Source organism: Vipera berus (genome assembly GCF_964194415.1).
Source record: "Vipera berus genome assembly, chromosome: 1".
NCBI lineage: Eukaryota > Metazoa > Chordata > Lepidosauria > Squamata > Viperidae > Vipera > Vipera berus.
The window spans coordinates 358,348,869-358,370,855 of NC_138202.1; the positions used below are offsets into that span (position 1 = coordinate 358,348,869).

At 41.0% G+C, this 21,987-nt stretch overlaps 1 protein-coding gene across 1 annotated transcript in view; it reads left to right on the plus strand.

The window, feature by feature from the left end:
* Window positions 1-21,987, plus strand: part of LOC308679497 (multidrug and toxin extrusion protein 1-like) — a 33,776-nt gene that overhangs the window by 10,211 nt on the left and 1,578 nt on the right. Inside the window, exons 5-15 of the mRNA XM_081346697.1 lie at window positions 1,753-1,795; window positions 5,803-5,847; window positions 6,221-6,318; window positions 8,328-8,425; window positions 9,256-9,369; window positions 11,794-11,861; window positions 13,939-14,047; window positions 16,669-16,744; window positions 16,859-16,928; window positions 17,528-17,660; window positions 20,345-20,439. Of these exons, the coding sequence (XP_081202823.1) occupies window positions 1,753-1,795; window positions 5,803-5,847; window positions 6,221-6,318; window positions 8,328-8,425; window positions 9,256-9,369; window positions 11,794-11,861; window positions 13,939-14,047; window positions 16,669-16,744; window positions 16,859-16,928; window positions 17,528-17,660; window positions 20,345-20,439 (949 nt within the window). The remainder of the gene's footprint in view (window positions 1-1,752; window positions 1,796-5,802; window positions 5,848-6,220; window positions 6,319-8,327; window positions 8,426-9,255; window positions 9,370-11,793; window positions 11,862-13,938; window positions 14,048-16,668; window positions 16,745-16,858; window positions 16,929-17,527; window positions 17,661-20,344; window positions 20,440-21,987) is intronic.

The following is a 21,987-nucleotide window of genomic DNA, read 5'->3' on the forward strand; positions in this document are numbered from 1 at the left end:
TTTCTCTCTTTCAAATCAATAAAGACCATCCCTTAAAAATCGATACCTATGAAGAACATCGCCTCAGAGTTTTCATCAATAAAGGGGTATCCATTCAAAATTCACACCGAGTAAGATGATTCGTTAAAAATTCAAAATTTGCCTCAGTTAGGAACATCATTCAAAACTCACATTAATTAAATAATTGGAAATTCAAATCAAGAAATAGCACCCATTCAGAATAGAAGTGGTTCAAAGTTCAAAGCTATAATGAACATCTATTCAAAATTAGAATCAATTAAGAAATCTATTCATAATTGACATCAAGAATATCCATTCAAAATTCATATCAATTAAGAACAATATCTCAGGGGCTGCCCCAAAGAAGAGGGAGTCAAGCTATTCTCCAAAGCACCTGAAAGCAGGACAAGAAGCAACAGATGGAAACTAATCAAGGAGAGAAGCAACCTAGAACTAAGAAGAAATTTCCTGACAGTTAGAACAATTAACCGGTGGAACAACCTGCCTCCAGAGGTGGTGAATGCTCCAACACTGGAGGTTTTTAAGAAGAGACTGGACAGCCATTTGCCTGAAATGGTATAAGGTTTCCTGCCTGAGCAGGGGGTTGGACTAGATGACCTCCAAGGTCCCTTCCAACTTTATTATTATTATTATTATTATTATTATTATTATTATTATTATTATTATTATTATTATTATTAACATTCAAAATTCACATCAATTAAGAATATCCATTCAAAATTCACATCAGTTAAGAACATCAAAAATTCATATCAGTTAAGAATATCTATTCAAAATTCACATCAGGTAACAATATCCATTCAAAATTCACATCAATTAAGAAATCTACTCATAATTCACATCAATTAAGAATATCCATTCAAAATTCACATCTGTTAAGAATATATATTCGAAATTCACATCAATTAAGAAGATCAAAAATTCACATCAACTAAGAAATCATTCAGAATTCACATCAGTTAAGAATATCTATTCAAAATTCACATCAGGTAACAATATTCAATTAAAGTTCACATTAAGAATATCCATTCTAAATTGCCATCAAGTAAGAATATCCATTCCAAATTCACATCAATTAAAAATGTTCAAAACTGACATCAAGTACGGTAAGAACATCCATTCAAAAATAAAATTTAATAATAATAATGATGATGATGATGATGTCGGAAGGGAACTTGGAGGTCATCTAGTCCAACCCCCTGCTCAGGCAGGAAACCCTAGACCATTTCAGACAAATGGCTGTCCAGTCTCTTCTTAAAAACTTCCAGTGTTGGAGCATTCACAACTTGTGGAGGCAAGGAGTTCCACTGGTTAATTGTTCTATCAGCAAATTTCTCCTTAGTTCTAGGTTGCTTCTCTCTTTGATTAGTTTCCATCCGTTGGAAATTAAAATCAGTTAAGATCTTTCAAAATTAAAATCAGTCAAGAGCACCCATTCAAAATGTCTTCTAGTCTTTCACAACATCAGGTCACCCCTCATAAGGTTTACCACAAAACTGGACCTTTTGAAGTTAATTGAATAGACTTAAATAATTTTTTTTTAAAAAAAAATATTTACTTATCCTTTAAAGTTTGAGGGCTGTCACAAGATAGGCGCCTCTTCTCCAACTATTTCTCACAAGAAAAAGGCTACTTCAAAGCTTGAGATTTAATTTTTTTAAGACAGCCGTGAACATTATTGCAGAATCGAATAATTGCAAATTTATTTGTGCCATTTTTTTTTCTTTCCAGGCTCACTCAGGTTTATGTCATGATCTTTATCCCGGCACTGCCTGTAAGTTTCCAGTTTTTTCTTTGACTTTCTTCCATGGGGTCAGGGAAGAATGGATAGCTTCTTCTCTACACACACACACACACACACACACACACACACACACACACACACACACACATGTAGTCCTCAGTTTATGATCAGAATTGAGCCCAAAATTTCTGTTGTTATGTGAGACATTTATTAAACGAATTTTGCCCCATTTTATGGCCTTTCCTGCCACAGTTATTAAGTGAATCATGGCAGTAATTAAGCTAGTCACATGGTCGTTAAGCGAATCCGGCTTCCCCATTGTCAGAAGGTCGCAAAAGGGGATCACGTGACCCCGGGATACTACAAGTGTCATAAGTACGAGTCAGTTGCTAAGTGTCTGAATTTTGATCACGTAACCATGCCCAGGGGGGGGCACTGCAATGGTCATAAGTGTGACAAAGGGTCCTAAGTCACTTTTTTCAGTGCCGTTGTAACTTTGAACAGTCACTAAGTGAAACATAAATTAGGGACTATCTGTACAAGATTGTGCCTGTGTGGGTGCTTGTGTGTATGCACAGCACTGCATTCAGGGGGACTGAAACAACCGAAGTTGAAGTCCTCGATTTTACGACCGTAAGGCAGCCCGCCCATGGGGGTTATACTGTAAGCCACGGCAGTCGTAAAATGGGTCGGCCATAGGCCCAACCTGATTTTATGACCTGCTTTGCAGTGCTCCTTAAGCGAACACATTGGCTGTGAAGCTGCTACTACGGTCGCTAAGCAAATACCGCAGACTCAAGCCAACCGCTGCTTCACGACGGAGGCAGTTTTTCCAAAAAAATACCAGAAGTAAACAGCCGATTTGGGCAAAATCGTCGTACAATGAGGTCATGTGACTACAGGATACTGCAAAGAGATGTAAAAGCAGTCTGGTTGCTTAGCAACAGATGTCTGGTCACGTGACTGCAGCTGTCAGAACTTCAAATCCACATTATAAGCCCCCCCCCAGACAGGTCTGTTGTAACTTTGAACGGTCACTAAGTGAATGGTCGTAGGTCGAGGACTACCTGTCAGCGTATTTTCCCCCCCTTTTTTAAAAAAAATAGCAGCAAGAGCTTTTATTGGGTTATAATCCCTGTATTTTCTTAACCCACTTCTGAATTTTGCACATTTCTGCTTAAAGAAAAAGGTAAATTTTCACGCCAATTTTAGCCAATGTTATTCTCTAGGAGAATCTTGAGGGTTTTTAAGGATTGGGCTGTGGGTTAGATACTACAGGAAGTCCTCGCCTTATAACAGTTCATTTAGTGACCATTCAAAGTTACAGCAGCACTGAATGACGTGACATATGACCGTTTCTCATAGTTACGACTGTTGCAGCCTGCCCAGGGTCACGTGATCAAAATTCGGACACTTGGCAACTGACTTGTATTTGTGACAGTTGCAGAGTCCCGGGGTCACATGATCCCCTTTAGCGACCTTCTGACAAGCAACGTCAGTGCCAGATTCGCTTAACAACATCGTTGCTAACTGCCGTGATTCACTTAGCAACAGTGGGAAGAAAGGTCATGAAATCAGGCAAAATTCACTTAACAAATGTTTCACTTAGCCACAGAAATTTTGGGCTCAATTGTGGTCATTAGTTGAGGACTACCTGTATTTCTAATTGGGAATCATGTCTGCATGGTAGTTATAAACTACAATTCCCATCAGCCCCCTTTGGCAACTCATTAGCTATGCAAGGGGGCGGGGACAATGAAATGATCTTTCCCACATTTGCATTGGATAGAATGGAATAAGAATAAGAATAAGAATAAGAATAAGAATAAGAATAAGAATAAGAATAAGAATAAGAATAAGAATAAGAATAAGAATAAGAATAAGAATAATTAGGAATAGAACAAAACAGAACAGAACAGAACAGAATAGAATAGAGTAGAATAAGAATTAGGAAAAGAATTAAGAAGAATAGAATAGAATAGAATAGAATAGAATAGAATAGAATAGAATAGAATAGAATAGAATAGAATAGAATAGAATAGAATAGAATAGAATAGAATAGAATAGAATAGAATAGAATAGAATAGAACAGAACAGAATAGAATAGAATAGAACAGAACAGAATAGAAGTAGAGTGGAGTAGAGTAGAATAGAACAGAACAGAATAATGAAGAATAGAATAGAACAGAATATAATATAATATAATAGAAGTAGAGTGGAGTAGAGTAGAATAGAACAGAACAGAATAATAAAGAATAGAATAGAACAGAATAGAATAGAAGTAGAGTAGAGTAGAATAGAACAGAACAGAATAATGAAGAATAGAACAGAACAGAACAGAACAGAATAGAAGTAGAGTGGAGTAGAGTAGAATAGAACAGAACAGAATAATGAAGAATAGAATAGAACAGAACAGAATAGAATAGAAGTAGAGTGGAGTAGAGTAGAATAGAACAGAACAGAATAATGAAGAATAGAGTAGAACAGAACAGAATAGAATAGAAGTAGAGTGGAGTAGAGTAGAATAGAACAGAACAGAATAATGAAGAATAGAATAGAATAGAATAGAATAGAATAGAATAGAATAGAATAGAATAGAATAGAATAGAATAGAATAGAATAGAATAGAATAGAATAGAACAGAATAGAACAGAACAGAATAGAACAGAACAGAATAATGAAGAATAGAATAGAACAGAACAGAATAGAATAGAAGTAGAGTGGAGTAGAGTAGAATAGAACAGAACAGAATAATGAAGAATAGAATAGAATAGAATAGAATAGAATAGAATAGAATAGAATAGAATAGAATAGAACAGAACAGAACAGAACAGAACAGAACAGAATAATGAAGAATAGAATAGAACAGAACAGAATAGAATAGAAGTAGAGTGGAGTAGAGTAGAATAGAACAGAACAGAATAATGAAGAATAGAATAGAATAGAATAGAATAGAATAGAATAGAATAGAATAGAATAGAATAGAATAGAATAGAATAGAATAGAATAGAATAGAATAGAATAGAACAGAATAGAATAGAATAGAATAGAATAGAATAGAACAGAATAGAACAGAACAGAATAGAACAGAACAGAATAGATGTAGAGTGGAGTAGAGTAGAATAGAACAGAACAGAATAATGAAGAATAGAATAGAACAGAACAGAATAGAATAGAAGTAGAGTGGAGTAGAGTAGAATAGAACAGAACAGAATAATGAAGAATAGAATAGAATAGAATAGAATAGAATAGAATAGAATAGAATAGAATAGAATAGAATAGAATAGAATAGAATAGTAGAGTTGAGTAGAGTAGAATGGAATAGAATAGAATAGAATAGAATAGAATAGAATAATCAAGAATAGAATAGAATAGCAGAGAACAGAACAGAATAGAATAGCAGAGAAGGGAACTTGGAGGTCTTCTAGTGCACACACCCCCAACAGGAATCCCTAACCATTTCTGACAGCTGGCAGGTTGAACTTCAGCAGGTAAAGCTTTCCACAATTCTTCCCTGAAACTCAGAAGCTGTACCAGTGGAACTTCTGACTGGAACAGTCGTAGATTCTTCTACTGAGCCTAGGATTAATCTAGATTCTAATCTAGTCAGTACTTCTCCCATTTTAGCAAGTTTACGATATATGGACTTCAACTCCCAGAATTCCCCAGCCAGCATGGCTGGCTGGGGAATTCTGGGAGTTGAAGTCCATACATCTTAAATTTGCTAAGATTAGAAACAATGGTCTAGAGTAGGGGTCTTTGAACTTGGCCCTTTTATCACTTGTGGACTTCAACTCCCAGAATTCCTCAGCCAGGCACGCTGGTTCAGGAATTCTGGGAGTTGAAGTCCACATAAAAGGGCCACATTTAAAGACCCCTGTTCTAGAATGTCTTCCAATTCAGGATGCAACAATTTTATAGCTGGCAGTGCTGAGAAAAATACCAATTCCTTTGTTTTGGGCCAATTCGACAACAAATTAACAAATCTTATTTTTTCCTAATTGCTTCCCCCCCCCTCCCTTTTCTGCATCTCGCAGGCAGCCTTTATTTACCAGATCCAGATGCGGTATTTGCAAAACCAGGTAAATACATTCCTTTCTTTCGTTCCTTCGCCGTTTGCATTCTCTTTGCAAGCCACAGCTTGGGAAGGTATCTTACAGAATAACAGAGTTGGAAGGAACCTCGGAGGTCATCTAGTCCAACCCCCTGCTCAGGCAGGAATCCTTTCTCAGGCAGGTTGTCCCATCTCTCCTTAAAAAGCTTCCAGCGTTGGGATGGAAGGGCTGGATCCTAATGAAGCATCTGGATCTAAATTAGAAACTCTTCTAGCCCAATAACTATAAGTGGGGAGAGGGCCAAGAAATTGGTGATCGACGTGTCTATGGTTCCTGCCCGCAAACATCCCATGCTATCCCTTGAAATGTAGTAATAAAATAAAATAATATTTCATTGCAGAAAATAATTTGGCCAGAGGTTTTTTGCGGCATTGCGGCAAATATTATCAACATCCTGGCGAATTATATTTTCCTTTACCAATTCAACATGGGCGTTAAGTAAGTAGGCTGTTTAATACAAAAATGTCTATTTCCATGGCAGGCTGGCTTCTGCTTCCCTTTCTCGAATCAGAGTTGTGTCTGCCAAGTGATTTTTTGGGGAAAACTGGAAATAATAATAATAATAATAATAATAATAATAATAATAATAATAATAATAATAATAATAATAATAATAATAATAATAATAATAATAGTGGTAGTAGTAGTAATGGCATTGACAAATTCGCCATTAGTCAATTGCAAAAGGTGGCCTTACTAGGAACTGCTTCCATCCTGCGACGAGATCTGTAATACCATCAAACATCCACATCTGCCTATCCCAGGTCCTTGGGAAGGACTCGATAGGTAGAGAAAAATGCCAAATCCAGTCTGAACATCTGGCTGACTGTGTGATGATCAATAATAATAATAATAAAAAAGCTGGAAGGGACCTTGGAGGTCATCTAGTCCAACCCCCTGGGTTTGAGCAGAAGATTGTTGATAAAGCCACGGATGAAGCGAATTAGAATTCACCAAATTACAAAACTCTGCAAAACTCAACTTACAGCCAGGCCTCAATTTACCACAGTTCAAGGTTACAACGACATTGGAAAAAAAAGTGACTTACAACCGTTTTTCACACTCCCAGCATCCCCAAGGGTCATCTGATCAAAATTCGGAGGCTTGGCAACTGACTCGTATTTATGACGGTTGCTGTGTCCCGGGAGGGGGGGTGTCATGTGATCCCCTTTTGCAAGCTTCTGACAAGCAAAGTCCCTGGGGGCAGCCAGATTCACTTCACAACCGTGCGACTAACCGAATATCTGCAGCGGCTCACTTAACAACTGTGGTGAGAAAGGTCGTAAAATGGGACAAAAAACTGTCTCACTGACAGACGTTTTGCTTCCCCTCCAAGAAGCTTCTTCAGCTCTGACCAGATGGTGGGGAATGGAAGGATTTATACTCCTTGCAGACAGCTGGTCATTTGCCTTGTTTTAGAGAGTCGTTGAGGCCACTTGAAAATTTATCTGTGTCAGAGGGATACAAAATTATCTATCTCCGGTCTACAACACAGTCCTCTCAGCAATTCCAAGAAGGCTCCGCACCCATTTGCACTACTCAGGTGACCCTGAGGACGCAGGGAAGCCTCCAAGTGGCCTCAACGACTCTCTGAAAGAAGACATGACCAGCTCTCTGCAAGGAGTATAAATCCTTCCATTTCCTACTCTCCAGTCAGAGCTGAAGAAGCTTCTGGGAGGAGAAGCGAAATGTCTTCAAAGATTAAAAAGAAAGTCCAGTTTTCTCTTGAAAAAACACCTCTGGGATAAACTATGACCTGGGTGACTGAGAATCTCCATCAACATTTATGGATGTGGTCTTTAATTTTACAATTTGACCACCTTTTCTGCCACTGTTGTTAAATGAAGCACGTGGTCATGACGTGAATCAGGTGGTCCTTAAGCAACTCCTGGCCCTCCCCTTTCCTTTGCTTGTGGGAAGACCCCTGGGAAAGTCCCAATCCTTGCCCCTTTCCCAAACACAGGCCGGTTGCCCCACGCTCAAATTTGGATCCTGCGACCACGGAGACTGTGACCGTCATAAGGGTGAGGACGGGTCACAGGTCTCTTGTTTCAGCGCCGCTGCAACTTCAGATGGACAAAGGAAGGGTCGTACGTCGAGGATTAGAGATGGGGAAGCTAGGAAAAAACTGGAAAAATTGGTCTTTTTCTGTTTGTTCGTTTTTTTTCCTTGTTTTTTTTTGAAAGCCGTTTGGGGGGGAAAAAATGGGAAATTCCCTCCAATTTTTCCAGTTTTTTTCCCCCCAGGCCTTCCCATCTCTATTGAGGACTAGGCGTGTTGAAATTCCTCTCCCTCAAATTCCCGGGCCAAGAAAATCGAGAGAGAGGCTTGAAAACAACACGGTGTGAATATTCACAAAACCGACGAAACCCAAAGCAATTTTTTTAAAAAAAAGATTTCCCGCCAATTTCTATCCTGACGACCTGCATCTTTTTCTCCCCTCACAGAGGGTCCGCGTGGGCCAACACCATCGCCCAGTATGCTCAAGCCATCACCCTCTTTCTGTACATCAAGTGGAAGAAGCTGCACGTCGAAACCTGGGGAGGTGAGACCCCCCCCATTATAGGCACGAGGAAGAGCCGGTCTTCCCATGCTTGCTCCGCTGCCATTGCCGACTTCTCAATTAGAGGATTAATTAGAGAGGCGGTTTGGTCTAAGTGTGGCTAGAAAGCGGGAGACGGTGAGTTCTAGTCCTGCTTTAGGCATGAACATAGCCAGCTGGGTGACTTTGGGCCAATCACCAGGAGACGGTGAGTTCTAGTCCCGCCTTAGGCATGAAAGCCAGGTGGGTGACTTTGGTCGAGTCACCAGGAGACAGTGAGTTCTAGTCCCGCCTTAGGTATGGAAGCTGGCTGGGCGACATTGGGCCAATCACCAGGAGACGGTGAGTTCTAGTCCTGCCTAAGGCATGAAAGCCAACTGAGTGACCTAGGGCCAATCAGCAGGAGACGGTGAGTTCTAGTTCCGTCTTAGGCATGAAAGCTGGCGGAGTTACTTTGGGCCAATCACCAGGAGACAGTGAGTTCTAGTCCCACCTTAGGCTTGAAAGCCTGCTGGGTGACCTAGGGCCAATCACCAGGAGACGGTGAATTCTAGTCCTGCCTAAGTCATGAAAGCTAACTGAGTGACCTAGGGCCAATCACCAGGAGACGGTGAGTTCTAGTTCCGTTTTAGGCATTAAAGCTGGCTGAGTTACTTTGGGCCAATCACCAGGAGACAGTGAGTTCTAGTCCTACCTTAGAAAAAATGGCATTTTGACCCTATCCTGTATAGACACTCCTGTGCCGGGCTGAAAAACTAACGTTCTTGTGTAACCTTTGTTTTCAAACCATGAATCCTGGCTTGTTCAGGTGATGTTCCTTCTTTTTTCCCCAGGTTGGTCCACAGACTGCCTACAGGAGTGGGGGCTCTTCATGTCGCTGGCGATTCCCAGCATGCTGATGATTTGCATTGAATGGTGGACCTTTGAAATTGGAAGCTTTCTGATAGGTCAGGAGTGGGCAGGGGGAGGAGCTATGGTTGGGGGTGTGTGGCCAAAAGGCAGGACACTCCCTTTCTCCCAGGTGGGTGGGGCAATCAATATTGCTGTAGTGGGGAATGCTGAAACAGGTAGTACTCGGTTTACAACCATTCATTTAGTGACAGTTCGAAGATACAGCGATGCTGAAAACAGTGACTTGTAACTGGTCCTCACATTTATGACCGTCACAACTTGTCTAGGATTTGGAGAACAAAATCCAAGCGCTTGTCAACTGGAATATACAGATAACTCTCCACTTACAACAGTCCACTTAGCGACCATTCAAATTACAACGGCACAGAAAAAGTTACTTAGGACCGTTTTTCACACGAGCGTTGTTGCATCCCCGCGTTCACGCGGTCAAAATTCAGGCTCTTGGAAACTGACTCGTATTTACGACGGTCGCATTGTCCCGGGGTCACGTGATCCCCTTTTGTGACCTTCTGCCAAGCGAAGTCCATGGGGAAGCCAGACTCACTCAAGAACCGTGTCCCTTGCTTAACAATGGAAGCGATTCACTTAACAACGGTGGCAAGAAAGGTAGTAAAATGGGGCAAAATTCACTTAACAACGGTCTTTTTGGGGTTCCCGTGTGGTCCTGTGTCGTATAGGACTACGTGTATTTTCAAGGGTTGCAGCATCTCCCCTTGCAACTTTCCCAGCTGGCTTCCAAGAAGCAGTGACGGAAGCCAGGCTCACTTAATGCCCACATGGTTGTAAAACTGAGTGTGGCTCACTTAGCAACCATTCTGCTTAGCACCAGTAATTTGGGTTCCAGTTGTGCTTGTAGATTGTGGACTACCTGTAATATTCCTTGCAGGATCCCTCAGGGATGAGCTCCAAGAAGTCAAGAAGGCAGCTTAGCCGTCATCTAAGCAGGGGGTTGGACTAGAAGACCTCCAAGGTCCCTTCCAATTATTTTATTCTATTCTATTCCATTCCATTCCATTCTTCTCATTATTCTGTTCTGTTCTGTTCTGTTCTGTTCCATTCCATTCCATTCCATTATTCTCTTTATTCTATTCTATTCTATTCTATTCTATTCTATTCTATTCTATTCTATTCTATTCTATTCCATTCCATTCCATTCCATTCCATTCTTCTCATTATTCTATTCTATTCTGTTCTGTTCCATTCCATTATTCTCATTATTCTATTCTATTCTATTCTATTCTATTCTATTCTATTCTATTCTATTCTATTCTATTCTATTCTATTCTATTCTATTCTATTCTATTCTATTCTATTCTATTCCATTATTCTCATTATTCTATTCTATTCTATTCTATTCTATTCTATTCTATTCTATTCTATTCTGTTCTGTTCTATTCTATTCTATTCTATTCTATTCTATTATTCTATTCTATTCTATTCTATTCTATTCTATTCTATTCTATTCTATTCTATTCTATTCTATTCTATTCTATTCTATTCTATTCTATTCCATTATTCTCATTATTCTATTCTATTCTATTCTATTCTATTCTATTCTATTCTATTCTATTCTATTCTATTCTATTCTATTCTATTCTATTCTTGGACACTAAGCTGATGCTGAATTTAATTACGGCAGCAAGACTCTTAATAGGTCAATATTGGAAGAAGGAGGAACTGCCGACTATAGAAGAATGGACTTTAAAGGTTTCTGACCTGGCAGAGATGGCAAAGATCTCGGCTTATTTGAAAGATCACTCGCAAGAACGTTATATTATGGAGTGGAGAAAATGGATTGAGTATATCCAGAACAAATATGGGACTAAAAAGTTTCATGTAGCATTTGAATAAGTCTTCCTTTTTTTTCTTTTTTCTTTTTTTTTTATATTTAATAGTAATAGTGTTTGTAGTTATCCTATATGAGCTAGAGAGTGACAGATTTTAGAGTTTATGGTTGTTAACATATGGATGTTCATGATTGTTTTTTTGTTTTTATACCCTGTACTTAGCTCTGGGAAGTCAGGGGGGGGAGGGGGGTAGGGGTAGGGAGGGATGGGTACGGGAGGGGGAGGGGGGATTGTTAAAGATAAAATGTATGTTAAAACTTTTCAATATTCTATTCTATTCTATTCTATTCTATTCTATTCTATTCTATTCTCATTATTCTATTCTGTTCTATTCTATTCTATTCTATTCTATTCTATTCTATTCTATTCTATTCTACTCTACTCTACTCTATTCTATTCTATTCCATTATTCTCATTATTCTATTCTATTCTATTCTATTCTATTCTATTCTATTCTATTCTATTCTATTCTATTCTATTCTATTCTATTCTATTCTATTCTTGAATTTTTAGACCTCTTCCCTGTAGACATCCGGGATATTCATTCATTCATTCATTCATTCATTCATTCATTCATTCATTCCCCATTGTTTTATTTTTTTAAAATTTCAGGCCTCCTCAGCGTACTGGATCTTTCTGCACAATCCATCATCTATGAAATTGCCACCGTTGCGTACATGGTAAGCATTTCCCGTCCGCCATTATCACCGCAACGGTGCAACGAGAGGCTATCCACCCAGAGCTTCTGCAGCACATGCCAAAAAAATTAGGTCAAGGCCTGCCATCTTGACTTTCTCGACCCTCTTTGGAAGACCCCCCCCCCGCCTCAAATTAGCCACCCAAAATGTAAATTTTCCTGGATTTATGCTTTGCCTTGGCTCTCATTGATAGACAGAGACAGCTTGTCTTTCAGTTATGACTCTTTATTTAGAGACCAGGTGTAATTACGAGGGCGTGGGAAAAAATGACTTATGACCAGTCCTCACCCTTACGACCGTTGCAGCATCCCCAGGGTCACAAGATCAATATTCAGACGCTTGGCAAATGACTCATGTTTATGACGGTTGCAGTGTCCCGGAAGTGGGAGGGGGAGATAAAAGCTGGCTTCCAACCAGCAAAGTCAAGGGGGAAAAGGTGGATTCACTTAACGACCATGTGACTCGCTTCATGACCACCCAAAAAGGTGGTAAAATCAGGGGCTTGACGACCGTATCACTTAGCGACCAAAGTTCCAGTGGCAGTTCTGGTCATACGTCGAGGGCTACCTATAGTCCTTTTTAAACAGCTGCCTTATTTACCGACTGCTCACACTCACAACCGTGAGGGGTAAAAAAAATGACTTTATAACCAAGCCTTGCCTTTAGGAGCGTCTCGGGACTTTATAGCAAAACAAAGGTGGCAGATCAGAAGCACAGCTGCCGTTCCGCTTAGCGATGTTTCGCTGAATGACCGGTTTGCCGGGCCCAATTATGGCCATTAAAACTACCGGTACCATCCATACAGGTAAATGCCTTGCTTTACGACGACATTGGAGACCAAAATCGACATTGCTAAGGGAGACCGTTGTTGGGTGAGCTTTGCACCTTTTGTATGACCTGCCTTGGCGCGGCAGCTAAGCCAACCACTGCAGCCGTTAAGTGAGTAAAACGGTGGTTAAGTGAATCAGCCTTCCCGGTTGACTTGGCATGTCAGGAGGTCGTGAAAGGGTAGCGTGTGATCTCTGCAACCGTGATAACTATGAGCCATTTGCTAAGCATCCAAATTTTGACCGTGGGACCACGGGGATGGCTACAACGATCCTAAGTGTGAAAAATTGCGCAAAGTCGATTTTTTGTCAGTTCCCTGGTAACCTAAGCCAGGCCTTTTCAACCTTTTCACCCGTTGTGCCACTTTTAGGATATGGCAACATCCGAGTACCACCAGTCGTCTAGCAAGGTGTCAAAAACTTGACCAAAAAAAAAAGGAAAAAAGTGATGAAGTACAGGTAGTCCTCGACTTACAACAGTTCGCTTAGTGACTGTTTGAAGTTACCATGGCCCTGAAAAAAGTGCCCCCCAAGCCACAGCCGAGCAAGACGCCTGCCTGCCCGCCCGGCGGCGCTCTTCTTCCTGTCCGAGGTTTTCATTGTTGTGAGCATTTCCGTTGAGGATTGGCAGCGGGGGTGGAGTGGGGGGGTGTTTGGTTTTTATTCTCCCCCCCCCCTCTGCTGGGTGGTTGCAGCAGGTTTTGGTCCCTTCACATGACCCTGGGACACCGTGACCGTCATAAACATGAATCACTTGCCAAGCATCTGAATGTAACTCACAAGACCCTGGAGATGCTGCAACATTCCAGCTGATCGGCGCTTCTTCTGGTCTCAGAAGCGTCAGGATCGGTGCCAAGTTCCAGTTGGACCCTGGCGCTGATCCTGGCCCTTCTGCTGAGCCCCGACAGCCCTGCAGCTCCAGCCGTCTCTCGCTCAGGCTTGTGCGGTGCTGCCACCGGTTCAGCTCATTCCCCTCCCCCGCTACCACTTTCCTAGGATGGTCGCGTACCACCTGCCAGGTGCCCATGTACCACCGGTGGTACCCGTACCACTGGTTGAAAAGACCTGAGGTAAACGCTCACTAAATGAAACGGTTGTAAGTGCATTAAAAAAAATTTAATCAATAAATCCAAGCTGGTGAAGGACTTGACCAAGACAGGAACTGAACGGGCATCTCAGCAGGTCGGTCTTCTCCGTTAAGTCTCGGCTCTGCTTTCTTTGCCTCGGTTTAGATTCCCTTTGGGATCGGGGCCTCGACCAGCGTCCGAGTGGGCAACGCCTTAGGAGCCGGGAAAGCAGAAGAAGCCCGGAAGTCATCGGTGGTTGCCATCTTTTGCACAGGTATCATCCTGGGGCTGGTAGAAAGAGCGGAAGACATGGGAAGCCTAAAGAATAGAGCTGGAAGGGACCTCAGAGGTCTTCTAGTCCAACCCCTTGCTCAAGACAGGAGATCTTATACCATCCAGGTCAAAGGGTTCTCTAATGTTTTCTAGACAACCTCCAAGGATGGAGCACCCACAATATGGGGAGAGTTCCTTCCTTCCCCCTCTCCCTCCCTCCCTCCCTCCCTCCCTCCATCCATCCATCCAAGTGATTGTCCAGTCTCTTCTTAAACCCACCCCCAGTGATGGAGCACCCACAACTTCTGGTGGCAAGCTGTTCCACTGGTTAATTGTCCTCACTGTTAAGCTTCTCCTTAATTCCAGGTTGCTTCTCTCCTTGATGAGTTTCCGTCCACTGTTTCTCGTCCTGCCTTCAGGCGCTTTGGAGATTATAGGGTGACCCCCTCTTCCTTCTGACAACTCCCCAAATATCGAAAAACTGCTATTATGTCACCCCTAGTCCTTCTTTTCTGTTAGTCACTAGCCACACCCAAGTCCTGCAACGGTTCTTCATATGTTTTAGTCTCCAGGCCTTGGATCATCTTAGTTGTTCCTGAAGGCAAGTCGCAATTAGGACTCTAGTCTATCCCATTTCAGACAAATGGATGGCTGTCCAATCTCTTCTTAAAAACTTCCAGTGTGGGAGCATTCACAGCTTCTGGAGGCAAGGAGTTCCACTGGTTAATTGTTCTAACAGTCAGGAAGTTTCTCCTTAGTTCTAGGTTAATTCTCTGCTTGATGAGTTTCCATCCGTTGCTTCTCATCCTGCCTTCGGGCGCTTTGGAGAATAGCTTGACTCCCTCTTCTTTGGGGGCAGCCCCTGAGATACTGGAAGGCTGTTATCATTTAAGTAATATAGTATCTTTTACAAAGATATGAAATGTAAAAATATTGGGATGATGTAACTTTTATAAATATAAGTGAAATATAAGCTGATCAGCAAGGATGTTATACCCAGATGTTATAAGGGAGGCAAGAAGCACGGTATTTTTTTATAATACATGAAATATGAAAATATTGGGATGGTGTACCTAAATGGAAAAATTTGGATACTTAGATGATTAACATTGAAAAATCATGACTGATAAGAATGGATTGAATGGAAGGGGAAATTAAGCTTAAAAATTACAAAATAGGATGCATGGTGAACTAATGGTGGTTATTAGAATAATATAAGCTGATAAAAATGTTATACATAGATGTTATCGCTATTTGTATAAATATGAAAAAATGTCTATAATTAATCATTTATATATTGAAAATATAAAGAATTATATTTGTTTAAGGTTGAAGAAGGAGAATACAAATGGGAGAAGGGAAGATCAAAGAAATATATTATTAATTAATATACTAATTATGGAGTTATTAAATTTGAACATTATTGCCTTCCCCCCCTTTTTTCTTTCTTTTTTCTTTCTCAAATGTATAAACCAAGACAACACTGTACACCACGCCCTGGAGATGGTTATTGTTAAAGACCAATAAAATAAAATAAAATAAAATAAAATAAAATAATAAAATAATAAAATAAAATAAAATAAAATAAAATAAAATAAAATAAAATAAAATAAAATAAAATAAAATAAAATAAAATAAAATAATAAAATAATAAAATAAAATAAAATAAAATAAAATAAAATAAAATAAAATAAAATAATAAAATAAAATAAAAAATAATAAAATAAAATAAAATAAATAAATAAATAAATAAATAAAATAAAATAAAATAATAAAATAAAATAAAATAAAATAAAATAATAAAATAAAATAAAATAAAATAAAATAAATAAAATAAAATAAAATAAAATAAAATAAAATAAAATAAAATAAAATAAAATAAAATAAAATAAAATAAATAAAATAAAATAATAAATAAAATAAAATAAAATAAAATAAAACAATAAAATAATAAAATAAAATAAAATAATAAAATAAAATAAAATAAAATAAAACAAAATAAAATAAAATAAAATAAAATAAAATAAAATAAAATAAAATAATAATAAAATAAAATAAAAATAATAAAATAAAATAAAATAAAATAAAATAAAATAAAATAAAATAATAAAATAAAATAAAATAAAATAAAATAAAATAAAATAAAATAAAATAAAATAAAATAAAATAAAAATAAAATAAAATAAAATAAAATAAAATAAAATAAAAATAATAAAATAAAATAAAATAATAAAATAAAATAAAATAAAATAAAATAAAATAAAATAAAATAAATAAAATAAAATAAAATAAAATAAAATAAAATAATTAAAATAAAATAAAATAAAATAAAACCATGGTCCCCTAGCCTAGAAGACCTGTGGACTTCAACTCCCAGAATTCCTGAGCCAGCTGGCTCAGGAATTCTGGGAGTTGAAGTCCACAGGTCTTAAAGGGGACCATACAGTAATTGCCCTTCCATGGACTTTCTTGTGATTTTTCTTAATTTCTCTCTTTCTATTGCTCTGGCTAGCAGGATAGGCAGCAGATAAAATTGAATGAACAAATAAATAAAATTTATCTTGGAACGGCCTTCAACTCCCATTCTTTTCCTCATGTTTTTGCTTTTTTTTTTTCCAACAGTGGGATTTTTCCTTCTCATGTGCGTTGTGATGACAGCCTCGAAAGACGTTTTGGCTTACATTTTCACCAGTGACAAGTAAGTGTGACAATCTGGGAGTGGAAGTCCGCAGGTCTTAAAACTGCAAAGACTGGACACCCCCCGGCGTAGAGAATGCTGCTGTTGCTGATTTTCATCTATCCGCCCAAACAGGGAGGTGGTTGACCTGGTGGCTTATGTAATGCCCGTCTACATCGCCTTCCACCTGTTTGAAAGTCTTTGCGTGAGTCCATTTCTTTTTTCCACTTCTTTTCACAGGCCAGGAGAGGGTTAAATTTAAGATGGAGTTCACACATCCTCAAATATGTTATTAGGTAATCCCAGGCAACTGTGGTTCGTTTAGTTAAACCACTGCTGGCCAAACCATGGCTTAAGGGAGTATGTAAAAATAGTATCTGGTGTGGGCTGGAATGTGTGGACTTCCACTCCCAGAATCCCCCAGCCAGCCTGCTTGAAGAGGGGTGGACTTCCATTCCCAGAATCCTCTAGCCAGCCTGCTTTAAAAGGGGCAGACTTCCATTCCCAGAATTCCCCAGCCAGCCTGCTTTAAGAGGGGTGGGCTTCCACTCCCAGAATTCCCCAGCCTGCATGCATTAAGAGGGGTGGACCTATTCCCAGAATTCCTTGGCTAGCATGCATTAAGATAAGTGGACTTCCACTCCCAGAATCCCCCAGCCTGCATGCATTAAGATGGGTGGACGTCCGCTCCCAGAATTCCCCAGCCAGCACAGTGGGGACTCTGGGAGTTGAAGTCCAGGCACCTTCCATTTGCAGAGGTTGGGGAACTCTCTTGTAACCCATCCTTCTTTTCCTCTCTCGCAGGCTACAACCAGCGGGGTGCTGCGTGGCACCGGAAGGCAGAAACTGGGCGCCATTTTCAACATGTTGGGCTACTACGCCGTAGGCCTGCCCTTGGGGGTTGTGCTACTTTTCGTCACCAAAATTGGCATGATAGGTACTGGCCGAGACTGGCCTGGCAGCCTTGTTCAGCTAGTCCTCAACTTACGACCATAATTGAGCCCCACAATTAGGGTCGTGAGTTTGCGACAGTTGTAAAGCAGGTCATCGCATGACTGGACCTGATTTCACAATCTTTTTCACAGTGGTTGTTAAGCAAAACTCACTGTTTGGTAAGGGAAGATTTCAGTCAGAAACTGGAATGCTGGTTTTGAGGAAAAAAATCATCATCAATCATGGTCAGGCGATGATGGGACTCTTCCAATGGGGGCCAGTTGCCAAATGCCCAAAATATGGACATGTGACCACGTGGGGGAGGGGCAGACATCACAACTTCGAACCTAGGATGCAAGTCCCTTCTTCATTTCCACTTAGCGACTTTGAATGGTCACTAAGTGATCAGTCGTAAGTCGAGGACTAGCTGTAGGTAACTAATGCAGTGGTACTTCGGTACTCAACTGCTTTGAAACTCATCGAATTTGGTACTAAGAGCATTTTGACCCGACAATGTTGCCCCACTACTCGTTGTTTGTTTGGTATTCAACGCAACAAGCTAGAACTTGTCGACATCGGCTGCTTTGTGAGTCACTGCCAGGTAATCCTCAAGTTATGACTCCGACTGAGCCCAGAATTTATGTCGCTAAGTGAGAAATTTGTCAAGTGAGTTTTGCCCCATTTTACGTCCTTTCTCGCCCCCGTTGTTAAGTGAATCGCCGCAGTTGTTAAGCTAGTCACATCCTCAAGTTATGACTCCGACTGAGCCCAGAATTTATGTCGCTAAGTGAGAAATTTGTCAAGTGAGTTTTGCCCCATTTTACGTCCTTTCTCGCCCCGTTGTTAAGTGAATCGCCGCAGTTGTTAAGCTAGTCACATGGTCATTAAGTGAATACAGCTTCTCCGTTGACTTTGCTTGTCACAACATCGCTAAAGGGGATCACGTGACCCTGGGACATGGCAACCGTCATAAATATGAATCAGTTGCCAAGCATCTGAATTTTGAACACATGACCATGGGGGAATGCTGCAATGGTCATAAGGGTGAAAAATGGTCCGAAGACATTTTTTCCCCAATGTCGTTGTAACCTCAAATGGTCACTAAGTGAACTGTTGTAAATTGAGGACTGTCTGTCCATTTTTCATTCTGAGAAAAATCTGTTTGGTACTCCTTGATTATGGTGTTCATCGTACCTGCCAGAATCAATAAACGATGAGTACAGAGGTAACTTAAAGCATCTGCTTGCAAAAATAGCTAAGCAGGGTTGAGTTTGGTCAAAGCTTAAATGGGGGACCACTAGATCAGAGATCCCCAACCTTTTGGGCACCACTAGGGACCGGTTCCGTGGAGAGAGGTTTTTCCATGGACCGAAGAGTGCGTGGTTTTGTGAGCTGCCTGCATCCCGCGGATGGGGCTTTGCTTGTTTGTGTGGACCGGTTGTTGGTATGCCACAGCCTGGTACCGGTCCACGGACCAGGAGTTGGGGACCGCTGCTCTAGGGTTTCCTGCTTAAGCAGGGGGTTGGACTAGAAGACCTCCAAGGCCCCTTCCAACTCTGTTATTCTGTATTCGGACAGGGGGTTGGACTAGAAGACCTCCAAGGTCCCTTCCAACTCTGTTATTCTGTATTCGGACAGGGGGTTGGACTAGAAGACCTCTAAGGCCCCTTCCAACTCTGTTATTCTGTATTCGGACAGGGGAATGGACTAGAAGACCTCCAAGGTGCCTTCCAACTCTGTTATTCTGTATTTGGACAGGGGGATGGACTAGAAGACCTCCAAGGCCCCTTCCAACTCTGTTATTCTGTATTCGGACAGGGGGTTGGACTAGAAGACCTCCAAGGCCCCTTCCAACTCTGTTATTCTGTATTTGGACAGGGGGATGGACTAGAAGACCTCTAAGGCCCCTTCCAACTCTGTTATTCTGTATTTGGACAGGGGGTTGGACTAGAAGACCTCCAAGGTCCCTTCCAACTCTTGTTACTCTCTTCTGTAATCCCATGCCTTAGCAGAGTCCCAAAGACAGGCTGAGATACTTCTGTGCTTCGAGTCTCCCCATGGCCTAGAATGGGAAGTTGCAAAGAAGTCAAAATGCAGGTAGTCCTCGACTTACGACCACAAGTGAGCCCAAAATTTCTGCTGCTAAGCGAGAGAGTGAAGTGAGTTTTGCCCCATTTTATGAGTTTTCGTACCCCGGTTCTTAAGTGAATCGCTGCAGTTGTTTATTTAGTCACAGGTGGTTGTTAAGCGAATCCAGCCTTCCCCATGGATTCGCAAAACCAGGATCACGTGACCCCCGGGGTCCCTGCAAACCGTCACAAATATGAGTCAGTTGCCAAGCCTCTCAATTTTGATTGCCCCACCACCGGGTCGCTGCAACGGTTGTTAAGCGTGGAAAACGGTCCTAAGTCGCTTTTTCAGTCACTAAATGACTGATTGTAAGTTGAGGACTACCTGTATCCAAAAATCATCGCGTTCATGAAGTGAGTTTGTCGGAAGCCTTCTGGGAAAGTCGCAAATGGCAGTCACATGACCTCGGGGCATTGTAAGCGTTCAATGCAAGAAGCAGCTTTCAGCCCTTTTCCTCCGTGCCATTGTAACTTCGAACGGTCGCTAAACGAACGGTCGTAAACCGAGGACTTTGCTATTTTTTTTTCAGTCTCTCCTCCCTGTGGTTTATCTTCCTAGGGTTTTGGCTGGGCATGCTGATTTGCACCCTGATCCCTTGCATCGGCTCCATCACGTACATTATCCGGATGAACTGGCTGCAGGTAGCTGAAGAGGTAAGGCCAGCCCCTCTGCTCCAACCGCTAGGAAATACTCCCCCGCATTCAATGTTTAGTTCCCTTTTCCTTCCCATCCCGGTCCTTCTCACTTGTTAGCGCTGTTCGACTTATGACCCATCGCCCTAGTTGGAAGACCCCTGTCTTAAAGCATCCTGGCTGAGGAATTCTGGGAGTTGAAGTCCACAAGTCATGAAAGGGCCAAGTTGGAAGACCCCTGTCTTAAAGCATCCTGGCTGAGGGATTCTGGAAGTCCACAAGTCATGAAAAGGCCATCTTGGAAGACCCCTGTCTTAAAGCATCCTGGCTGAGGGATTTTGGGAGTTGAAGTCAAGTCATAAAAGGCCAAGTTGGAAGACCCCTGTCTTAAAGCATCCTGGCTGAGGGATTCTGGGAGTTGAAGTTCACAAGCCATAAAAGGGCCAAGTTGAAAGACGCCTGTCTTAAAGCATCCTGGCTGAGGAATTCTGGGAGTTGAAGTCCACAAGTCATGAAAGGGCCATCTTGGAAGACCCCTGTCTTAAAGCATCCTGGCTGAGGAATTCTGGGAGTTGAAGTTCACAAGCCATAAAAGGGCCAAGTTGAAAGATCCCTGTCTTAAAGCATCCTGGCTGAGGAATTCTGGGAGTTGAAGTCCACAAGTCATAAAAGGGCCATCTTGGAAGACCCCTGTCTTAAAGCATCCTGGCTGAGGAATTCTGGGAGTTGAGGTTCACAAGCCATAAAAGGGCCAAGTTGAAAGATCCCTGTCTTAAAGCATCCTGGCTGAGGAATTCTGGGAGTTGAAGTCCACAAGTCATGAAGTTGGAAGACCGCTGTCTTAGTACGAGAGCTGGTTTAGCGTAATGATAAAGATATTGGACCATAAACCAGGAGACCGTGAGTTCTAGTTCTCCGTTAGGCAGGAAAACTGTCAGGAAGTCTTGGGGCTAGTGCCTCTCAGCCCAACCTACCTCACAGGGTTGTTGTCGTGGGGAAAAATAGGAGGTAACCTTACGTACACAATCTTGAACTGTTCAAAATGAAAGGAGGATGCAATAATTACAACATCGTCTCTAATCTATAATTTCATCATCGATCTCATAAATGGCCTAGATATTCATACAGGTAGTCCTCAGGGTATGACCACAATTGAGCCCAAAATTTATGTCACTAAGTGAGAAATTTGTGAAGTGAGCTTGGCCTCATTTTACAACCTCTATCTCCACCGTTGGTCGAGTGAGTCACTGCGGTTGGGAAGTTGGTAACATGTCGACTTTGCTTGTCCGAAGGTCATAAAAGGGGACACTGCAAACTGTCCCAAATATGAGTCATCTGCCAAGCATCTGAAGTTTGATCACATGACCACCGGGATGCTGCAACGGTCATTAAGTGTGAAAAATGGTCATAGGTCTCTTTTTCAGTGCCGTGGTAACGTCGGTGACTAAATGAATGGTTGTCAGTCAAGGGCTAGCTGTATATAGAACATTTTGTCTGAAATGGTAGATTTCTTGCCTGAACAGGGGGTTGGACTAGAAGACCTTCAAGGTCCCTTCCAACTGTGCTCTG